The following is a 17,753-nucleotide window of genomic DNA, read 5'->3' as shown; positions in this document are numbered from 1 at the left end:
GAGTTGGTATTTCTGATCTTATATGCTATGAAGTTATTATAGATTGAAATTATTATCTTTAAATTTTGCTGCCAAAATAAAATTGTGACTTAAATGGAAATCTTTTTTTTTTTTAATTATTTGCACAATCGATGGTGTACTAAATTGCAACATCATTGGTTTCACTCACCACCTCTGACTTCATCCTCTTCCTTTCTTAGAGCATAAGCATTGAGGGTGTAAACCCCCCCACCCCCCCAATTGCTATTTTAGCAACTATACCCTTAAATTTATGCTCCATCTAGGTATTTAAACCCAAAAATTTTTACATCCCAATAAGCTCACTGTTCATGGGGTTGTAAAGAAAAAATTAATTTTTTAATCCCACGCTCTCGCTCTCTTCCTCTCACTTTCAGACTCTTCTTTTTTTTCACCTCTCTTTCTCCCACACTCTCCTCTCTCAACATTGGCTTGTAGGCTTCAGATCAACATGGCACAGATCGGCGTGGAGGCTTTAGGTGGGTGGGATTCAGATCGCCGTGGGTTGGTGGATGCTCGTGGCTCGCCGTGGGTGGGGTTTAGATCGCCATGGGTGGCTTCAGATCGTCATGGGTGGGATTCAGATCGTCATGGGTGGGTTCAGATCATTGTCAGTGGCTGTGGGGCCGTTGGTGCTCGTGAGTGGCCGTGGTTTTGCTCGACGTGGGCTGCCGTGAGTCTTGGGTTTGGTAGTTGTGGCTAAAAATGGATGTAATTTGGTTTTTTTTTTTTTTAATTTGGGTTTGTGGGTATGGATTTGACAGTGATGGCCATTGATGGTGGTGGTGGTTGTGATTGTGGTGGCGATAGCGATGGCGGTGGAGGTGGAGGTGGAGGTGGCTAGTTTTGATTGTGGTTGTGTGGTAATTAGTTATATTTGTGGTTGGGGTGTGGTGGTTGGTTGTATTTGTGGTTGTGGGTGAAGAGAAAAAGAGGGTGGGAGGAAAGAGAGAAAACACTTTATATTATTTTAAGTAGTTTATATTATTTTAGAAGGTTGTATGTAAAAATAAAAACTAGAATGTAAAGTGTATTGTAAAGTAAGTTGGTATAATAGATAAAACAGGTTTTTAGATGGTAAAATAGCAACCGGTACCCATCCTGGCTGCTAGTGCTCAAAATGTTTGGGAAATAGATTTGGCAAATCTCTTTTGAACTTAACATTCTGAATCTGAAAAACATTTTCTTAACTATTTTGGTGTAAGAGCACTCACAAAGATGGTGCCAAAAAGCTGAATTGCTATTTTTAGCACAAAAATACTATAAAAAAAACATGCTGCAATGTTGATGTTAAAGTTAAAAATTTTGGCATTTAAGCTACAGTATACTACAAAAAATGACAGTTTAGTAGCTACAAAGTTATTAAAAAAAAAAAAGTTAGTTTCTTATTCGTAATTCTTATCTCTTCAGACTGTCCCTCTATCTCTCTCTCCGTCTCACTTTGTTCTCTCTCTTTGCTTGTATTCTTACTGAAACTTCATCACCCAACTTCATTTCTCCTTAGGAAAGGGTTTGGAGCAAGATCCACTCACTTGATCATCCCACACATACCCATTTCGGCTCCACCAAGGTCAGTGCCAATACCCATTTCTTTTCTTGCTTCCAAATACACATACATTCATACATACATACATACATACATATATATATATATATATATATTGATATAGAGTTACAGTTTGATAAGATACATTCAAAACAAAAAAATAGACAAAGATAAAAATAGAAGAGTCCTATTATCTAGCTACTCCTTGATGAATTGCTCTAATCTTTATCTGAAGACTGATGTTGTGTTTGTTTGTATCAAAAAATTCTACAGATAACTTTGCTTCAATAGATCTAACCCAGCCACAAATCCACTGAACAGACCCGCTATCGCCAGCGTTACACAGAGCTAATCAAACTGCAAACTCATTTCATCTTCGTCCGTCTGAGGGAGAGGAGAGAAGAAAATCCCTAGATTCAGAGAGAGGAGATGAGAGAGAGAGAGAGAGAGTGAGAGAGACACAGATATTATGAGAGAGAGAAGAGATGAGAAGAGGGAGAGACAAGAGAAGAAAATCCATAGATTTAAAGAGAAGGGATGAGCAAAAGAGGAGAGAGAGAACGAAGTGAGACACAGAGAGAGATAGAGGCAGAGTCAGAAGAGATAAGAATTTCAAATAAAAAACTATTTTTTTTTATAACTTTGTAGCTACAGTAAACTATAACTTTGTAGCTACAGTTAGCATCATCATTGCAGCATGTTTTTGTAGTATTTTGGTGCTAAAAATAGCAACTTAGCTTTTTGGCATAACCATTGTGAGTGCTCTTAAAATAGATAAGAAGGTATTTTTGAGTTACTAAAGAGTTAAAAATTTTAGCTGCTCTAAGTCAAGAAAAAACAAGGTGGGAGGAATAAAAAGTAAAAGCAGAAAACGTTTTTAAAAACATTATATGTATTCAACATACTATACTTCTACAAATAAATTATACACTATAGAATGAATAAATAAATAAATATAATTCTTCCAATCATAACTTCTCACCATTCAACTGTTTTTGAGTTACTAAAGAGTTAAAAATTTTAGCTGCTCTAAGTCAAGAAAAAACAAGGTGGGAGGAATAAAAAGTAAAAGCAGAAAACGTTTTTAAAAACATTATATGTATTCAACATACTATACTTCTACAAATAAATTATACACTATAGAATGAATAAATAAATAAATATAATTCTTCCAATCATAACTTCTCACCATTCAACCCCACTCTCCACAAACCAATGGTTGACCTTTTTCCAAAGAACTCTTTTTTTTTTTTCCTCAAACCAATCGCTTTCCCACTTAAATTTTCATATATATTTTGTAATTTGGGTCTGTTCTCCAAATTTGAGACTCCCAAATGATTCAAAAATATAAAAGATTTTCCTATTTGGAGTTGGTGATTATGAACAAAAGTTTTAATTTATATAATTATTTAAAATTACAAGCAATGGAAATGACTTTTTGTTTGAGTAAACAACAAAAAAATATTTTTGACTAATATTTTTAAAGGAACAAAGTTTAACTACAAATTTGGTTGTAGTCAATGGCTACAATCTTTTAATTAGATGTGAATTTTGAGAAATCCAACCCTCTATATTTGCAAAATTTTCAGAAAATCAAAAATTAATAACTATGTGATCAATCAAACATACTCTTAAGGAATTTTGCAAAGAATTCAAACTACAAACAGTTCAATGACAATTAAAACCAAATATCCCAAAGGATTACCACTTTGCACAGCAGCAAACAGGGACCCAAATCAATTAAATGTTAATCATCATAATGCAACAATCCAATTAACTGTAGCATTGCCACCAAATCAGAAAATAAATTAACAGCATAAATGACTTGGAACAACATTTAACAGGTATTAAAATCAAATATTTTTCCATTAAGTAGAGCTGCAGAGGACATATATTCAGACCCAAAAAAAAAGTAGAGGACACATTTGCCTTACTTTTGGTTGTTGTCGAAATTGGCAGTGTAAATAAATCCTTGCCTTGAGATCATGAACTAGAGTTATTTGGTAACCCTAGATGCCTGTCCTTTCTGTAGAGTTTCATCTGCACAATCCTTCAATGTCATTTATGTCAGGAAATTCGTCTATGGATCTCAGCTTTTCAAGAATCAGCCTTTCTTGCTTGGCATCTATGTATTCTCTAGTTAAGGGTCAAAGTTACATGCAAAACGACATTAAATTTAGAAGATGTGAACAAAATTTATCATGCTTGCTGTAACTTTAAAATGCATAAGCAGTGACATGTATGTTATTTTTATTTTTATTTTTCTGTGTAGTACAAAGTAATGCAGATAAAAAATATAAGAAGATAACAGTCTACTACATGGCTAAAAGACATAAAAACAGACAGACGCTCTTGGCTATACACTCAAAAGTCCATATTATTAACCCTCAACTTTGAGAAATTGTATTTACATCCTACAACCGTGTTTGAATTAATTTTGCAAATATGACTTTGGTACCCTGAACAAATTGTTTGAAAGTAATGCCATTACATCCATGATGAATTTTTTTCCATGACTATGCTGAGAGTTTGGGTTCATTTATTAGACAACACATGTCAAGGCAGACACGGGCACCACTTCACCACATACTGAACAATATTATTTTCTCAAATTAATGTTAAAATCTCTTGGGTAAACTAATACAAATGATAGACATATCATGTTCCTTTTTATTGGCATGTTTGCAGTAATGTTTTCATCTATTTATGTTGCACATAAGCACAGCTTGTTGAGAGTTGATGCATGCATGCCTACATGGTGGTTATGCATGCAAAGACATTGGGAAAGGATACATTCCTGATCAGGGTTTTCAGCAAAATTGGAGTGCAGGGCATTCCCAACACTATCCACTATAGCTGACGTAGTCATGGATGATTCAATGCATAAAATGGCTGTAACAGCATCTAACCGAGTCACCTCATTTCGGAACATTAGTCTTGCATGTGCTGGAAATGATTCAATGCAGAGTCAAACTTGTAACGGAGAAAGAAAAGAAGCTGAGGTAGGATAATTGCTTATGGAAGGTAATGTACCTTGAGCTAGTCGTATCAAACTCTCCAGCATGCGCACAGTTGTCCTAGCTGCATTAAGAATGCACAACCTAAACAGATGGAATAATTGAAACCACTGATTTAGCATGGAAGATTAATTTAGGTCGAACCTGCATTATGAGCTGCAGATTTTCTTTGGAGCTGATAATAGCTTGAAATAACTGTTTCAGCCTCCTTTGTTAGGACCGGTTTGAAGTATCCTTTTACAAAGTGTATATACCTGCAACTTCAAAAACTTAAAAACTCGTTCCATTTCTGTGCAAAAATGTAGATTGTGAAGAAACAATGATTGAAAATTGTTAGAGAAGCATTTAGAAAGGAATCAAATGCAAAGATAGAAAAAAGATGAGCTAAAAAATCTTGTCTACCCTCATCCACTATATTCCATATATATGGGATAGTTAGTTACAAAAATAGGGAAGATTCTTGACAACGACAACTGGTGAGGGACGACACATCACCCCTAGGATAGTCTAGACTCTTCAATAAGGTACAACACAATTATTCTAGAGTACCATGGTACTACCTACGCAATATTGACTCTCTAAAATTCCCTTAAAACTGGAGCATATATATCATACAAGTCCAGCTTGGAACAAATGTACTCTAATCAACTCCTACATAAAGACTTTGTAAAGGTATCTGCAAGTTGATACTTAGACTTCACAAATGGCATAGTAATTTATCCATTTAGCAAATTTTCCTGAACAAAGTGGCAATCTACTTCAACATGCTTGGTCTTCTCGTGGAACACAAGATTGGAAGCAATGTGTACAGCGGCTTGGTTATCACACTATAGTGGAATAGGAGTAGGTACTGAGAAGCCTAACTCCTAAAGAAAGTGTTGTAACCAAGATAGCTCACTTGCAGCAAGTTCCATTGCTCTGTATTTTGATTCAGCATTTGACCAAGCAACTATGTTCTCTTTCTGACTTTTCCAAGTTACAAGGTTCCCAGTGTTAGGCCCCTGTTGAAGGTGTTATTGCCCAATATGCCTCAGTGAAACCTTCTATTCTGAGATGACCATTCTTAAATAATATGCTCGAACCTAGAGCTTTCTTTAGGTAACAAACGATCCAAATGAAAAGATCCCAATGTGAAATTCTCAGGGCTTATAAAAACTAGCCACACTAGCTGCAAGAGAGGTATTTCTTACTTACCTGATTCCTTTCTTATTCCACACCAAAGAGGAGCTAGCAGAACAATCAACACAAGAGAGGAAAGGAAGCTTATATAATATGGAAAGCAGTTCCATTGTATGTGTTGTGGACAATTTGATGGGACAGAATGATGCAAGACAAAACCAAAACGATGAAACAACATAATTAAAGAACAGAAAGTAAAGGATAGGTAACGTAGGAGTCAGCACCTATGGCTTACTTGGAATCAGCACCAACAAAGGAAACCTTATGTACCACTAAATCATTTAATTCTTCTGGAATTATAAAGCCAATGTGGAATCAATGTTACACATAAACAACATGATCATAAAACACAGGATGGACCATTGTATCAAAAGTTTCCACTTCATCAAGAATTTAATCTTCATGCACCAAGGAGGGCTGATCACTGATCAGTAGCACATGCATCAAATTATATTGTCACATAATGATGCACCCTCTGTTTGTTTCACTCTAGTTGAGTTTCTCCTCATCAATTATAGTGAAATCTTCCCCAACAGTAAGCAACATATCTGACTCTTAAACAAATTAGTAAATGTACTAAACATGGTTCAAATATCTCACCTAGTGGTTTAGGCTCTACAATACGTTCTTCTTGCTGCACAAACATTGAAGCAATATTTGTTGGCACTTGCACTCCTTTTTCAACATTAGGTTCTGGTGGTACTTGCTGTCCCTTCATTATTAAGATCTCATTATCAATGTAGTATTCTATGTAGGGAGTAGTATTCTCATCACAATCAATCATCCTTGAGGCTTTCAATGAATTAAGGAAGGCATTGGTGTCACCATGCATTCAAACACTAGCAGACATGTCTTGAACAATTTTCGCTAGACTCTAACTTGGCTTCATGGTGGACTACACTGCAGTGGGCTTAGGACTAGAAATTGCACAAACATTTATCTTGTTTTCTTCAAATTGTTCAATTGATGATTAGTTCCATAGTTTTATACTATCTCCTTGATCTAGAAAGTTACCATAATGAGATTGGGCCAGATAATTCTTTTGATGAGACTGGTAAATATTCCACACTAAGTTGTTCTTTCATTTCTTCCCAAGTAATTCGAAACATATAACAGTTCCAGTGATCCTAAGGTCAGCCAAGTTTGTCTCTGTCATCTGATAATTCTACTAAGTAGTTCTTTCTTTTCTTTACTTTTCTTTTTTTCTTTCTTTTTTGGTGTGACTAGTCAGCTTTAGTATTGGGTGTTGAGTTTTTTTTTTTTTTTTTTGGCCAGGTTAGATAAGAATTTAAATGGGTTAGGTTGGGCAAAAGGCTTGGATTTCAAAAAATTGGGTTAGGTCACAGGTGGAGCTGGGAAACAGTGGGGGTTGAAATGTGGCATCACAGCATAACACTAGAGTCACAATCAGGCAGCAAGACGGTGATCAACAACCAAGATCAAGGATTGCAGCACACGAGCAGTCTATATGAAACCTTATCTCCTAGCTCAACACTGCCTTTCTTCCATCGGTCAATCAGACCAGATCTCTAGCAAGCAGAATAAGGTGGAGATGCAGGCTGGATGGAGAGAGCTTGATTGGTCCGAGGTGGCTAAGGCTAGTTTGGGTTGGGCTCTGAGTGGATCTGGATTTGGAGAGTTTGGGGTTGAGTTTAAAAGAGTCCGTCCGCCAATTCTACTTTTTTCATCATTCGGGGTCCCCACTAAGATTGCTCGGAGTTGGATAATCTATCAAATGCTGATTAAGTGTGGAGGATATAGGTTGTTTAAGAAGAGAGAATCGTTGGTGGTGGCAGGACCGATAAGGGGATTGGCACCGGGTGTAGATAGGGTCAAATCCGCAGGGATCATGCAAATACATAGGCCCCTCTTTTTCTTCTATTCCGCCTTAATCCACAGCTTCAAGTGGACTGAATTTTGCTATGATACCAAATTTGACTCAAGAAGACCAAAACAATACAAGATACAAAAAAAAATTTAAATGAAATAAAGGATAGGTAACCTAGGCACCTAGGCCTGCTTGAAGTCAGGCCAAGAGAACCTCTAGGAGACAACTTCTAGGGTTAGCTGGAATTAGCACCAGACCATAGGGACAGCTTGAAGAGAAAGATTATTCATCATCATAATAATCCGTCTTCATAGGCATAAAATACCATGCTTATATAGTTTACTAAACCCTAATTCTAACTGACATAGGAAACCTTATTTCTAATCGACCAGGAATCCTAATTCTGAACAATTTTAGGAAATTCCCATTATTGGACTTCAAAAATAATATTAAAATAGATCTCTTTGTCCCCCCGCATCATAGGAACAATAGAACCTTTGAGGGTGTCACCCAAAGCATGTTCTTAAGCAATCTGTAATAGGATCTTCAATGGATTGGATGACTACCTTGGCTTAGATCTCTTAAATATCTCTTATTTAGGAATGGTCCAATGCACACTTTGGGTATTCAAACTAGCTCCTCTTTCTATCAAAAAAAAAAACTAGCTCCTCTTTCAAATGAAATTATCTTACTTACCAAAATAATAATAATAATAATTGAACTTCTTTCTACACAAAAATCTAATTTTTTGTATTCAAACTAGCTCCTCTTTCAAATAAAAATAAACAGGGCATAAAGCTAAGGTATTAGTTGCTAATTCTCTTAGGTAATTTTACCTCTGAAGCATAGGAAGTGGCCAGATATTTGCTAGCTCTTCATCATGCTTGCTTTTTTCTGATTCAACCTGCACATTACTTTCATAAAAGTCAAAATTTGTATTCAATGAAATGCTTGATAACACCACAGAAGTAGTTACATGATCTCAGGAGCAGATTACCTCAGCAAGAATGTGAGAAGAAACAACTGCATCCCATTCAGGATTCTTTGTATCCAAGAGGACCAGGACTATATCAAACCTGCTCAATAAGGGTCCAGATAGTGTTGTATTGACAGACAGAGCTAGATCAGGTTAAGGAAAATGAAAATGAGAATGATGGAAACTTTAGAGAAAGCCTGTTCAAAAAGAACAAGACTTAAGAAGACCATGTATGTTATATTCTGTATTTACCTCAAGTCAAATGATGCAATAAAATTAAAATTCATAGCTCATTAGCTGTCTCATTATAAAGCTAGTCTATAACTTCCAGAATCAACAGTTATCTCAATAGTAAATCAAACTATCATATACTCTGAATGAAAGTGATACATTGATCAGGATCGTAATGTCCCTTAGGATTTGTTGCACCAAAAACGATTGTTCTAGTGCTGAGAGTCGTTACAAGACCAGCCTGGAGAGAGTGAGAATGTCATTGAGTAGCCAGGCTTCTACCAAGCATCCAATAGAGCAATATACAAATTAATCAATAATCATATATAAAGAACCTTCAAACAAAATAATCATAGATTAAGAAAGAACTGATATTTATCCTGAAGAATTTTTAAGAAAGTGTAAAACGATAAAGTAGAACAAATGGCCACATTGTAAGGACATAGACAAGGGGGCACATACAACATTATTACACACCATCAGAACAAATATAAATAGGACATGCGATTAATAGACATTTTATCTTTAATCAAGACATTACATTCTAGTATTTAATGGTATCCTACTTGTCTTTCTTCTCCTATCTTTTTATAATGTTCTTAATTATTATATAATTTTTTCAATTGAAAGGAAAGTGCATTCTTAGGTACTCGGGCCTGTTTAACCTGAATTGTCATATATTAGCCCTGAATATCATATGTCAGCTTGTACGACATCTAAAAGCTTGTGCACAGTCCCAAACATGACCTCAACATGTCCAAGAATGTTGAGTCTTGAGGACATGGCAAAAGATCCTAATAGAAGTTTCCGCACACAAACTTCTAAGTTCTAATTCACTAATTCCAACTTAAAAATGAAAAGGAGACAAATGTCATATCTCAACACAAGAAAGCATATCTCACCTTAAGAAGAGTTTATACAACTTTAACTTTTAAAATAATGAAACTGTTAGGGACTAACAAATAACTATGGGAACATTATGTACAGATAAAATCCACATGCTCTCCAACAGCAGGTACTAGATTTGTAAAACCTTTTTAGAATTCATAACACCTAAAGGCAGTGTTGCCAAAGCCTTTAGGAAGCTTCTATCAATTGGGCCTTCTTAATCAACACACTGAATCTCAGAACAGGATATGAAGCAAGTAAATTTAACTAATGTATCCAAAGTTCTTGAATTAAATCTTCAAGGTTCAACCTACTTTATGTAAATGTTGAAGAAGATATATAACAAGATGTTATAAAAGAATTGTCAGTGAAAGATAATTCACATTCGTTTGTGCATTTGTTTGACTCACAAGCAATAAAACTAATCAAGACATTGTGAGGATTGTTATACCTTATTAACGTATATTCTACATAATGTTTAATGCATAGAAAGGACAGAGCTAAATCATATGCTACATAATAAAAGTTATGTCCTGCATGTTGTCGCTACACCATATGACTCAACATAAGTGTTACACATCATATGGCACATTATAATTTAATTAAAATTATTAACATAGTTGGCTTTAAGTGACATTCAAGAAGTTTAAAAATACTAGTCTGATTAAAATTCATTACCACAGTTTTCAAAAATTTAAAATATTTCTCTGATTAAAACTATTGTACCAAAATTGCCAGGAGATTTAAAAGAAGTTTCATTATTTATTCCAAATTAGTTTTTAATCTATTATAGTTTTTGGTTTTATATGTCCTTTCACCACATAAGCTAAAGGGATTTTTTTTAATGCTTATCTTATCATTCAAATTCAAGTATATTATTGAAATATTTTGTAGTTCACATATAATGATAAACCCATGCATCAACCAGGCATGACAGTAGTTCTCTATAAAATTCCACAGTGACAATTAATAGAGATGAAATTATTCATGTGTTGTCAATACTCTTAGAAAACCCCATGCAGGAATTGAATGGCAGGTACTCATGCTTGAACTAGATCATGATTACATCAAGGAAAACAGACGTAATTCAAGCTTAGATGGATGCCAAATATGATATCAATTATTAAAGGACTAGTTAACCACAATTGACATAGAGGCTTTGATAATTATTACATTAACTAAAAACAAGATATTCTACCTTGGCAACACTTATGGTCTGCTGCTCCATGGCTTCATGTATAGTTGACCTGTCATGTTCTCTCATGCTGTCAAGCAAAACTTAAGTTAGTTTCTTGGCAAATCCAAAGAATCAGAACCAAAAGTCATCTTGGTCTATACAGCTTTGCTTGTCACTAGAAATACTACTTCATGTCCAATTTGCATGTTACACATGCCACTAAAAGACATTTAAAGGCAAATTTTCATGCTCCAATTGTTTACAAGTGAGTTTAGGAGAGAGATTTCATTTAAACTGAAGTGCACATGCATCTTTTGTAGCCGCCGGTATCATAATCAAGAAAAGAATGAGTGCAACTAAAGTATTAAGGCTTTTGTTCCTACCCTGAGGTAGAAATTAGAATAGCGCTTTCTATAACATAGTTTGGATATACTGCTAGTATAATCTTAAAAGAGAATAAAATGCAAAGGACAAAGACCTAAAGTTACTTGATGTTGGAGAACCAATTGGCCCAAAAACTTAAGCTAGTAGGACATGAGCCAACTGTGTATATGAGGCTTCACACACATTAACACCTATATCATTATGTCCTGTAAAATAATTTGATTCCACATACTCAAATATACAAAGATTTTCTTGCATTTTTATCTTTTCTCTTAACTACCAACTATGATCACAAGTTGTGTTTGGCCTAAACAAAATAGAAATATCTTAAGAGATTACGGCCCTTTGAAACTAAATGCAACCCAAGTTTCTTCAAAATAATAAGTTTCTAAATTCCTAGGTGAATTCAAAGGAGATAAGGATAGAAATAAATATCAAATGTCTTCCCATAAACTTTTAAAATAAAAAAAGAACTATGAACTTATTTTTATAAAAAATTTCCAAAAATTTTCTGAATTCTAATATCTTAAAGAGCAAATCACCACCACATGGACTATAATCATTCAAATAGAAAGAATATGCCAACAGGCCCACTTAGCCCCTTCTTGTTGACATGCTCTGCGTAAGAGAAAGAGACACAGAGATGCTTAGAGTAAGCACGCATGAATACTGTGGAAGGGAAGTTACCCTGGACTTTGATGGTTTTTATGCATCTCTCCTAATAGTTTTTAGTTGTTTTGCAGTTGCCAAATTTAGCTACATTTCACAACATTGTTATCTCACTAGTCACTACTGTAGTCAAATTACCAAAGTTAAACCAATAGACCCAACACAAGCAGCAATCCTACAATCAAAGGCTATCAAACTTCCAAATCTGAGATTGCTCCAATCACTGCCTTTTTCATAAATAGTCTCATTGACCAAGAGTCACTTTTTAAAATTAGATTTATCAGAGTTATACATACAAAGAAAATGCAAATACATTTTTGGACATGATCCTTATCCTTATAATCATTATGATGATAAGCTAACACAAGGAAAAATCTGACACTAGAGTATGAAAAAGAAACATAGTGAACCAGTGAAGTTGAGCACCAAACAGATAAAAGCTAAAATGGAGTTCTTTCTTGGCATCGCTTCTTACCTATCAAATTCGTCTATGCAACAAATCCCTCCATCTGCAAGAACAAGGGCTCCAGCTTCTAACATCCACTCCCCTAGGAATTTGATAAACATGGTTTATTAATGTAAAACAAATATAGGAATATTAAGCACCAATATAGATATGGATAATGATATTGATACAGATAATGTAAATTCTCAAAAATTTAATGATCTAATACACAATAGGGATCTACTAAAACATAACTATATGTTTTAAGTAGATACTATGCTAATGTTTAGTTTGATAAATATCAAAGCCATAAAATACATATAAATAACAACCACGATCCATGTTTTGTATTCATTGAAAATTCAGAAATTTGAAGAATTCTAACTTTCTAAAACATCTGTTTCTGATGAAAAACCAACTTATACAATCCAAATATGGACATGCCATATATACCATATTTGGATTGATGGTGCAATCATAGTGATTGGAGAAGCAATACCCTCTTTGGAAGCCTAAGATTAAGACAAAACCCAAGAATAAGTGTCCATCTAGGAAGCATGGGTGCGCCGATTGGGCCAATGCATGCAAGTCGGATACGCACGGACACGCCATGCGGCCATGGACATGGCTGCACATGCATCTGTGGCTGAACTCTTTTTTTTTGTTTCCAATTTAGCCCGATACGGTCTGATTTGGGCCAATACTCCAATTCAGTCCGAAACGCGCCAAAGCAGGCCCCAAATCGGTCCAATTCAATCCAAAACAGGCCGAAACAGGCCTCGAATCGGCCCGATATGGGCCGAAACAATTGTTAAAATAAAATAAAATAAATAAATAAAAGTAAAATATTTCATTAAAACACACCGTTTTGACAACCTACTTTAAAGAAATAACCCTAAAATAATCTCAAAGTCTCTCTTGTTCTCTCCAGCTCTCCCTCAGACTCCCTCCATCTCTCACTTTATTACCTACTAATGTTCTTAAATTAGTATATGTTTACCATTATATGAAAAAAAAAAAAAATACTTAGCAATATGTAGAAAATATAAATGAAAATATATTTAATAATTTATTAATAAACGTATCCTGCCGCACCCGTATCCTACTTTTTCAAAAATTGCCATGTCACCGCACCATACCCACATCTGCACCCGTGCTTCCTAGGTGTCCATGTTAACTAGGTTTTTATATTAAATGTTATGTTTTATTTGGTTATTTTAGACTCAAATATATTTTAGTAATTCTGTTGGACTTGGGCCTTGGATTTTCTTGTATTAATAAGTATGTCATTTTTAGTTTATGGGTCTTTATGTGTGGGCTTTGATTCAATTCAAATAGGATTTGGTTTACTAATCAAAGTAGAAGTCCTAGTTCTACTAGGAGATTTGGGGTCTATATAATTTTGTTATTGTACTAAAAAAATATGGAGTTAATCAATAAAAATATTGAGTGTTGTGAGCTTTGAGGCATGTTGGCCATCATGTGTTTTTCTTTTTTTCTCCTCTCTTTTCTTTATCTCTTTCTTGTGCTACTGTTCATGAATACTAATCATACAGCCTTTGAACATCATTAAACAGAATCAAATTATAGACATGCAACCTGAACAATAGGATAACCCCAAGGTTCAAACACAGGAACTTTTAAACATATAACTTTGGACACCAAGTTTTGAATATAAGAAATAATAGAAGGGGGGTAAAACGACATACAAGAGAAAGGAACAATGTTAAAAATCACTTTAATAACAAATGAAAGACTGAAGGTGGTTTCAACATGTGTCCAGGTAAATCAGAATAGCATGTCAATAATAGCGTCTGGTACTGTCACAGCTTCCACTTAGAAGCATCTGCTGTACATTTGTGTACAAGTACTTTCTATAGTGACAAACTACAACTTGTCCCAGAAGTTTAAGCTATTAAGAAATGGTGAATTTAATTATTCAACCAATATTCTAATATTCGCCATCACATGTGGGCCTAGACTCTCCCTCAATAAGTGTGTCTCAACTTGTGAGATTTTCAACTTTTTATATGGGAGGTATAGTGGAGACAAGGTTCGAACTTAGGACCACCTAATTTAATACAATGATAAACTACCCCTTGTCCCAAAAGCTTAAACTCTAAGGAGAATGTAATTTAATCATTTAATCATTATTCTAACAAATAGTACAATTCTAATTATAAAAAAAATAGAAGAGGGATAAAGAAGTTAAACCACAAGAATAATGTCAGAATAAATGAAGAAGAAATTAATGGAACAAAATATTTGTAGCAGATATTGTCCAACCTCCAAAAGAAGGTTTAAGGTAGAATTTAGGTGAATGTTTACCTCCATCCTTGACTGCAGTGACAGTCAATCCAGCACTGGTGCTTCCTAACCCAGTCGTGATAACAGATCGGTTGCTCAATTTTGCAGCAAACTTTAAGAACTGAGACTTCCCAGTACCTGTGAGACATATCTAGTAATGTTTACTTAATATTTATCATTCAATTTTCAACAACTTGAATGGATCCCTCTTATTCATCCTATCAACATCTCCATAAGCAGATGGAGTATAGAAACACACACCTGTGAGATATATCTAGTAATGTCTACTTAATATTTATTATGCAATTTTCAACAACTTGTATGGATCCCTCTTATTCATCCTATCAACATCTCCATAAGCAGATGGAGTATAGAAACACACACAAACTTGTGTGTGTGCAGAGCAAGAGAGAGAGAGAATGAAGAGTATCATATAATTCAAAATAGAAGTAAAAAGTAACAAAAAATAAAACTGCTACCTGGATCACCAACCAGAAGCAAATGAGACTCTCCTCGAACCTTTGTCCCAGAAGCATCAACATGTTGCACACCCCCAATAAGTGTTAACGCAACTAAATTGAAGAATGAAAAGGTAAATGTGATAAGTAGGAATTGATGATCATACTAAGATTTAGGAAAAAAAAAACAGAACAATAAGACACATCAATTTACATTTTTTTATTACCAAATTACACAAAGTTTTTACTCTGAAAATTTTGAACCCAAACAATGCAATACAGTTTGAAAGTATAAAACAGATAAATAACTATTAGATATTGTATGGGATGACAGCAAACCTGCAAGCTTGACAGTAAAGAGTCCAAAGATTTGTGGGCAAATACCTCGAAGGATGGCATTTCTCCCTGAGTAAACATTGAACAGATTTTAAGTTATACTAAATAACAACATTGTAAATTTTGCAAAATATTTTTTTTATTGATAATTCAATAGTTGGGGGAGGAGGGATGTGAAGCCTAGACATATCCATTGAAAACACCAAAAGGTGCTAGTTGAGCTATAAGGTTCTTGGAGAATCATGCAAAATAAGAAAGCTAAACTTTAAGAAATATACACAGAATGAATAAGAAATATAAACTATTTTCTTCAAATGAAATATTGACAGTCCAGAAAAATAAACTCTTCAGTTGCATATTAATTCATAAGATAAGTATATGATCAACAATTTTTACCTTTTAATGGGGAATCATGGAAATCTGACCAGAACTGCTTGAATTTCATAATAACATCATCAGGTATATCAACTTCTGACTTCAGCTCATTGGTTCTTCTAAAAAAACGAAAAGCTAAACTTTAACAGAAAAACAAAAAAGGACAAGTGTTGTAGCTTTTCATTGCATAAAGTTCCAGAACAATTGACTATTTTTTTCATAATAAAGTGACTAAATTTTATGTTGGCCATCAACCCACCAAGACCACCCTCTTTTTTTTGGGCTTGGAACTGGCTATAAACAAAACATATGACACTAAGCACAGAATTCGGCAGCAAAAGCACCAGAATCATGCATTGTTTAACAAGCCAAAAATGCACCTTTTCCTAATCTTCTTTCACCTTTACTTCTAAATAAAAAAATTGGTGGATAGAAGCCTCCCAATTCTCCATAAGTAGTATTAAATCTTTTGACGATTTAATTCAATAATAAGTATAAGACTTACCTCGCATGATTAGCAATTAGTATGGGATCAAGGTCACAACGCACATCTTTTAAGTCTGGAGACCACTTTGCAGTTAAAATCCCAGTAACGATTACATCATCTGTGACAAGAAGTAATTACCACACAAACCTCCCCTCCCCCAAAAAATTAGATAATCTAAACCATATAATATGTTCAAAGAATGGCATGATTCAACAGCTAGTATAAGCATAAAATTTGATATCTGTTAGGAAGTTTTTGCTCAAGGTAATGCTAGGAAGTAAATTCTTAAAAAATTGAAAAATAGAGCTTCCCAGAATTTCTTACCTCCTGCTTTAACAATGTCAACAAGATCATCCTTCAATATGACAGGAATTGAACGAGGAATCGCCCCAACACCCAACACTTGTGTGCTTTCTTGGATTTTGATTTCCTGATAATCATGGCGTATTATAGAATCTTCTAATTCCTTGAACTTCGTGCCTTCACAGGGTCTCGAACTCTGAGATTGAAGACAATCGATCAACCATCAACTCCAAAAGAACAACTAGATAAGACAAACTAGACATATAACAAAGAGCCAAATAATGTCTTGTTGCAAAACATAAGAAGGTAAAATATATAATACAAAAAATATATTAAATCCATCAAAATGATAATAAAGTAGAAAAAAATAAAAAGATCTCATGCCTCAACTCATAAAACTCTCATCTTAATGCACATGAAGATCAAGAATGCATCCTAAAATGCAACTGCACTTACAAAAATTTTGCAAATAGCTTAAGCACATACTATAAGTGATACTTTTATCATATTACATAAAAATGTATGAGACCATCCGATTGTTGCTACCACCACTTATGTTGTTTTCAAACTTTTCATATGACACAGTTAAAATAATGTGAGATATAACCAGAAATTGAGTAAAATATATACCAGAGAAGGGCAATATGAAGGTAGCGATATTGAGTTTCTAGCTTCCAGCTCAGGATAAACTAGGAACCTGCAAACATCGTCAACCATAAGAAGGTAAAAATTAAGTGCGAACTACAATTGGCATAAAACAGGTATCTCCGAGTAGATTATGACAGGAATGCTAGTCTCAAAGATACAGATCAATACCCCTAGGTAAAGAATGTCAGTGACTATAATATGTCATTCAGAAAATTTTGAGGAAACGTGACTGACTGCGTAATTATGGATTTCAAAATTATGCAGTCCATATCTGCTGGAGTTTGAAGTTGTTCAGATTGCTGTAAGGCCCTAGAGGTGACATGGCAGTCTCAGAAACTTGGAGGACACTGGCACTTACATGAAATGCACCCAACATGCATCATATGTGCCATGAGCCACAAATAAATTTTTCATTAAGGGAAATGCCTGGTCATGCACAGGATATGGTGGGCTATGCAGGGGATATGGCTGGAACACACAG

At 34.6% G+C, this 17,753-nt stretch overlaps 1 protein-coding gene across 5 annotated transcripts in view; it reads right to left on the bottom strand.

Moving 5' to 3' along the window:
• Window positions 1-1,838: 1,838 nt before the first annotated feature.
• LOC126706462 (probable DNA helicase MCM9) overlaps window positions 1,839-17,753 on the bottom strand; it is a 29,834-nt gene continuing 13,919 nt past the window's right edge. For 3 of the 5 annotated variants that reach the window (XM_050405944.1, XM_050405946.1, XM_050405943.1), the window contains 16 exons: window positions 17,255-17,321; window positions 16,646-16,820; window positions 16,340-16,439; window positions 15,856-15,953; window positions 15,463-15,528; window positions 15,145-15,237; window positions 14,687-14,803; window positions 12,389-12,461; window positions 10,882-10,948; window positions 8,955-9,036; window positions 8,586-8,707; window positions 8,425-8,492; window positions 4,726-4,835; window positions 4,598-4,645; window positions 4,358-4,510; window positions 3,238-3,689 (listed from right to left, as the gene is read on the bottom strand). In XM_050405944.1, the coding sequence (XP_050261901.1) occupies window positions 3,601-3,689; window positions 4,358-4,510; window positions 4,598-4,645; window positions 4,726-4,835; window positions 8,425-8,492; window positions 8,586-8,707; window positions 8,955-9,036; window positions 10,882-10,948; window positions 12,389-12,461; window positions 14,687-14,803; window positions 15,145-15,237; window positions 15,463-15,528; window positions 15,856-15,953; window positions 16,340-16,439; window positions 16,646-16,820; window positions 17,255-17,321 (1,528 nt within the window). In that variant the 3' untranslated portion in view covers window positions 3,238-3,600. Of the gene's footprint in view, window positions 1,975-3,237; window positions 3,690-4,357; window positions 4,511-4,597; window positions 4,646-4,725; window positions 4,836-8,424; window positions 8,493-8,585; window positions 8,708-8,954; window positions 9,037-10,881; window positions 10,949-12,388; window positions 12,462-14,686; window positions 14,804-15,144; window positions 15,238-15,462; window positions 15,529-15,855; window positions 15,954-16,339; window positions 16,440-16,645; window positions 16,821-17,254; window positions 17,322-17,753 lie in introns of those variants that run through there. The other 2 variants (XR_007648599.1, XM_050405945.1) reach the window with 2 other exon arrangements.

This window comes from Quercus robur, chromosome 11, assembly GCF_932294415.1.
Source record: "Quercus robur chromosome 11, dhQueRobu3.1, whole genome shotgun sequence".
In the NCBI taxonomy this organism is placed as follows: Eukaryota; Viridiplantae; Streptophyta; class Magnoliopsida; order Fagales; family Fagaceae; genus Quercus; species Quercus robur.
This window is presented reverse-complemented; position numbering and strand designations above follow the sequence as displayed.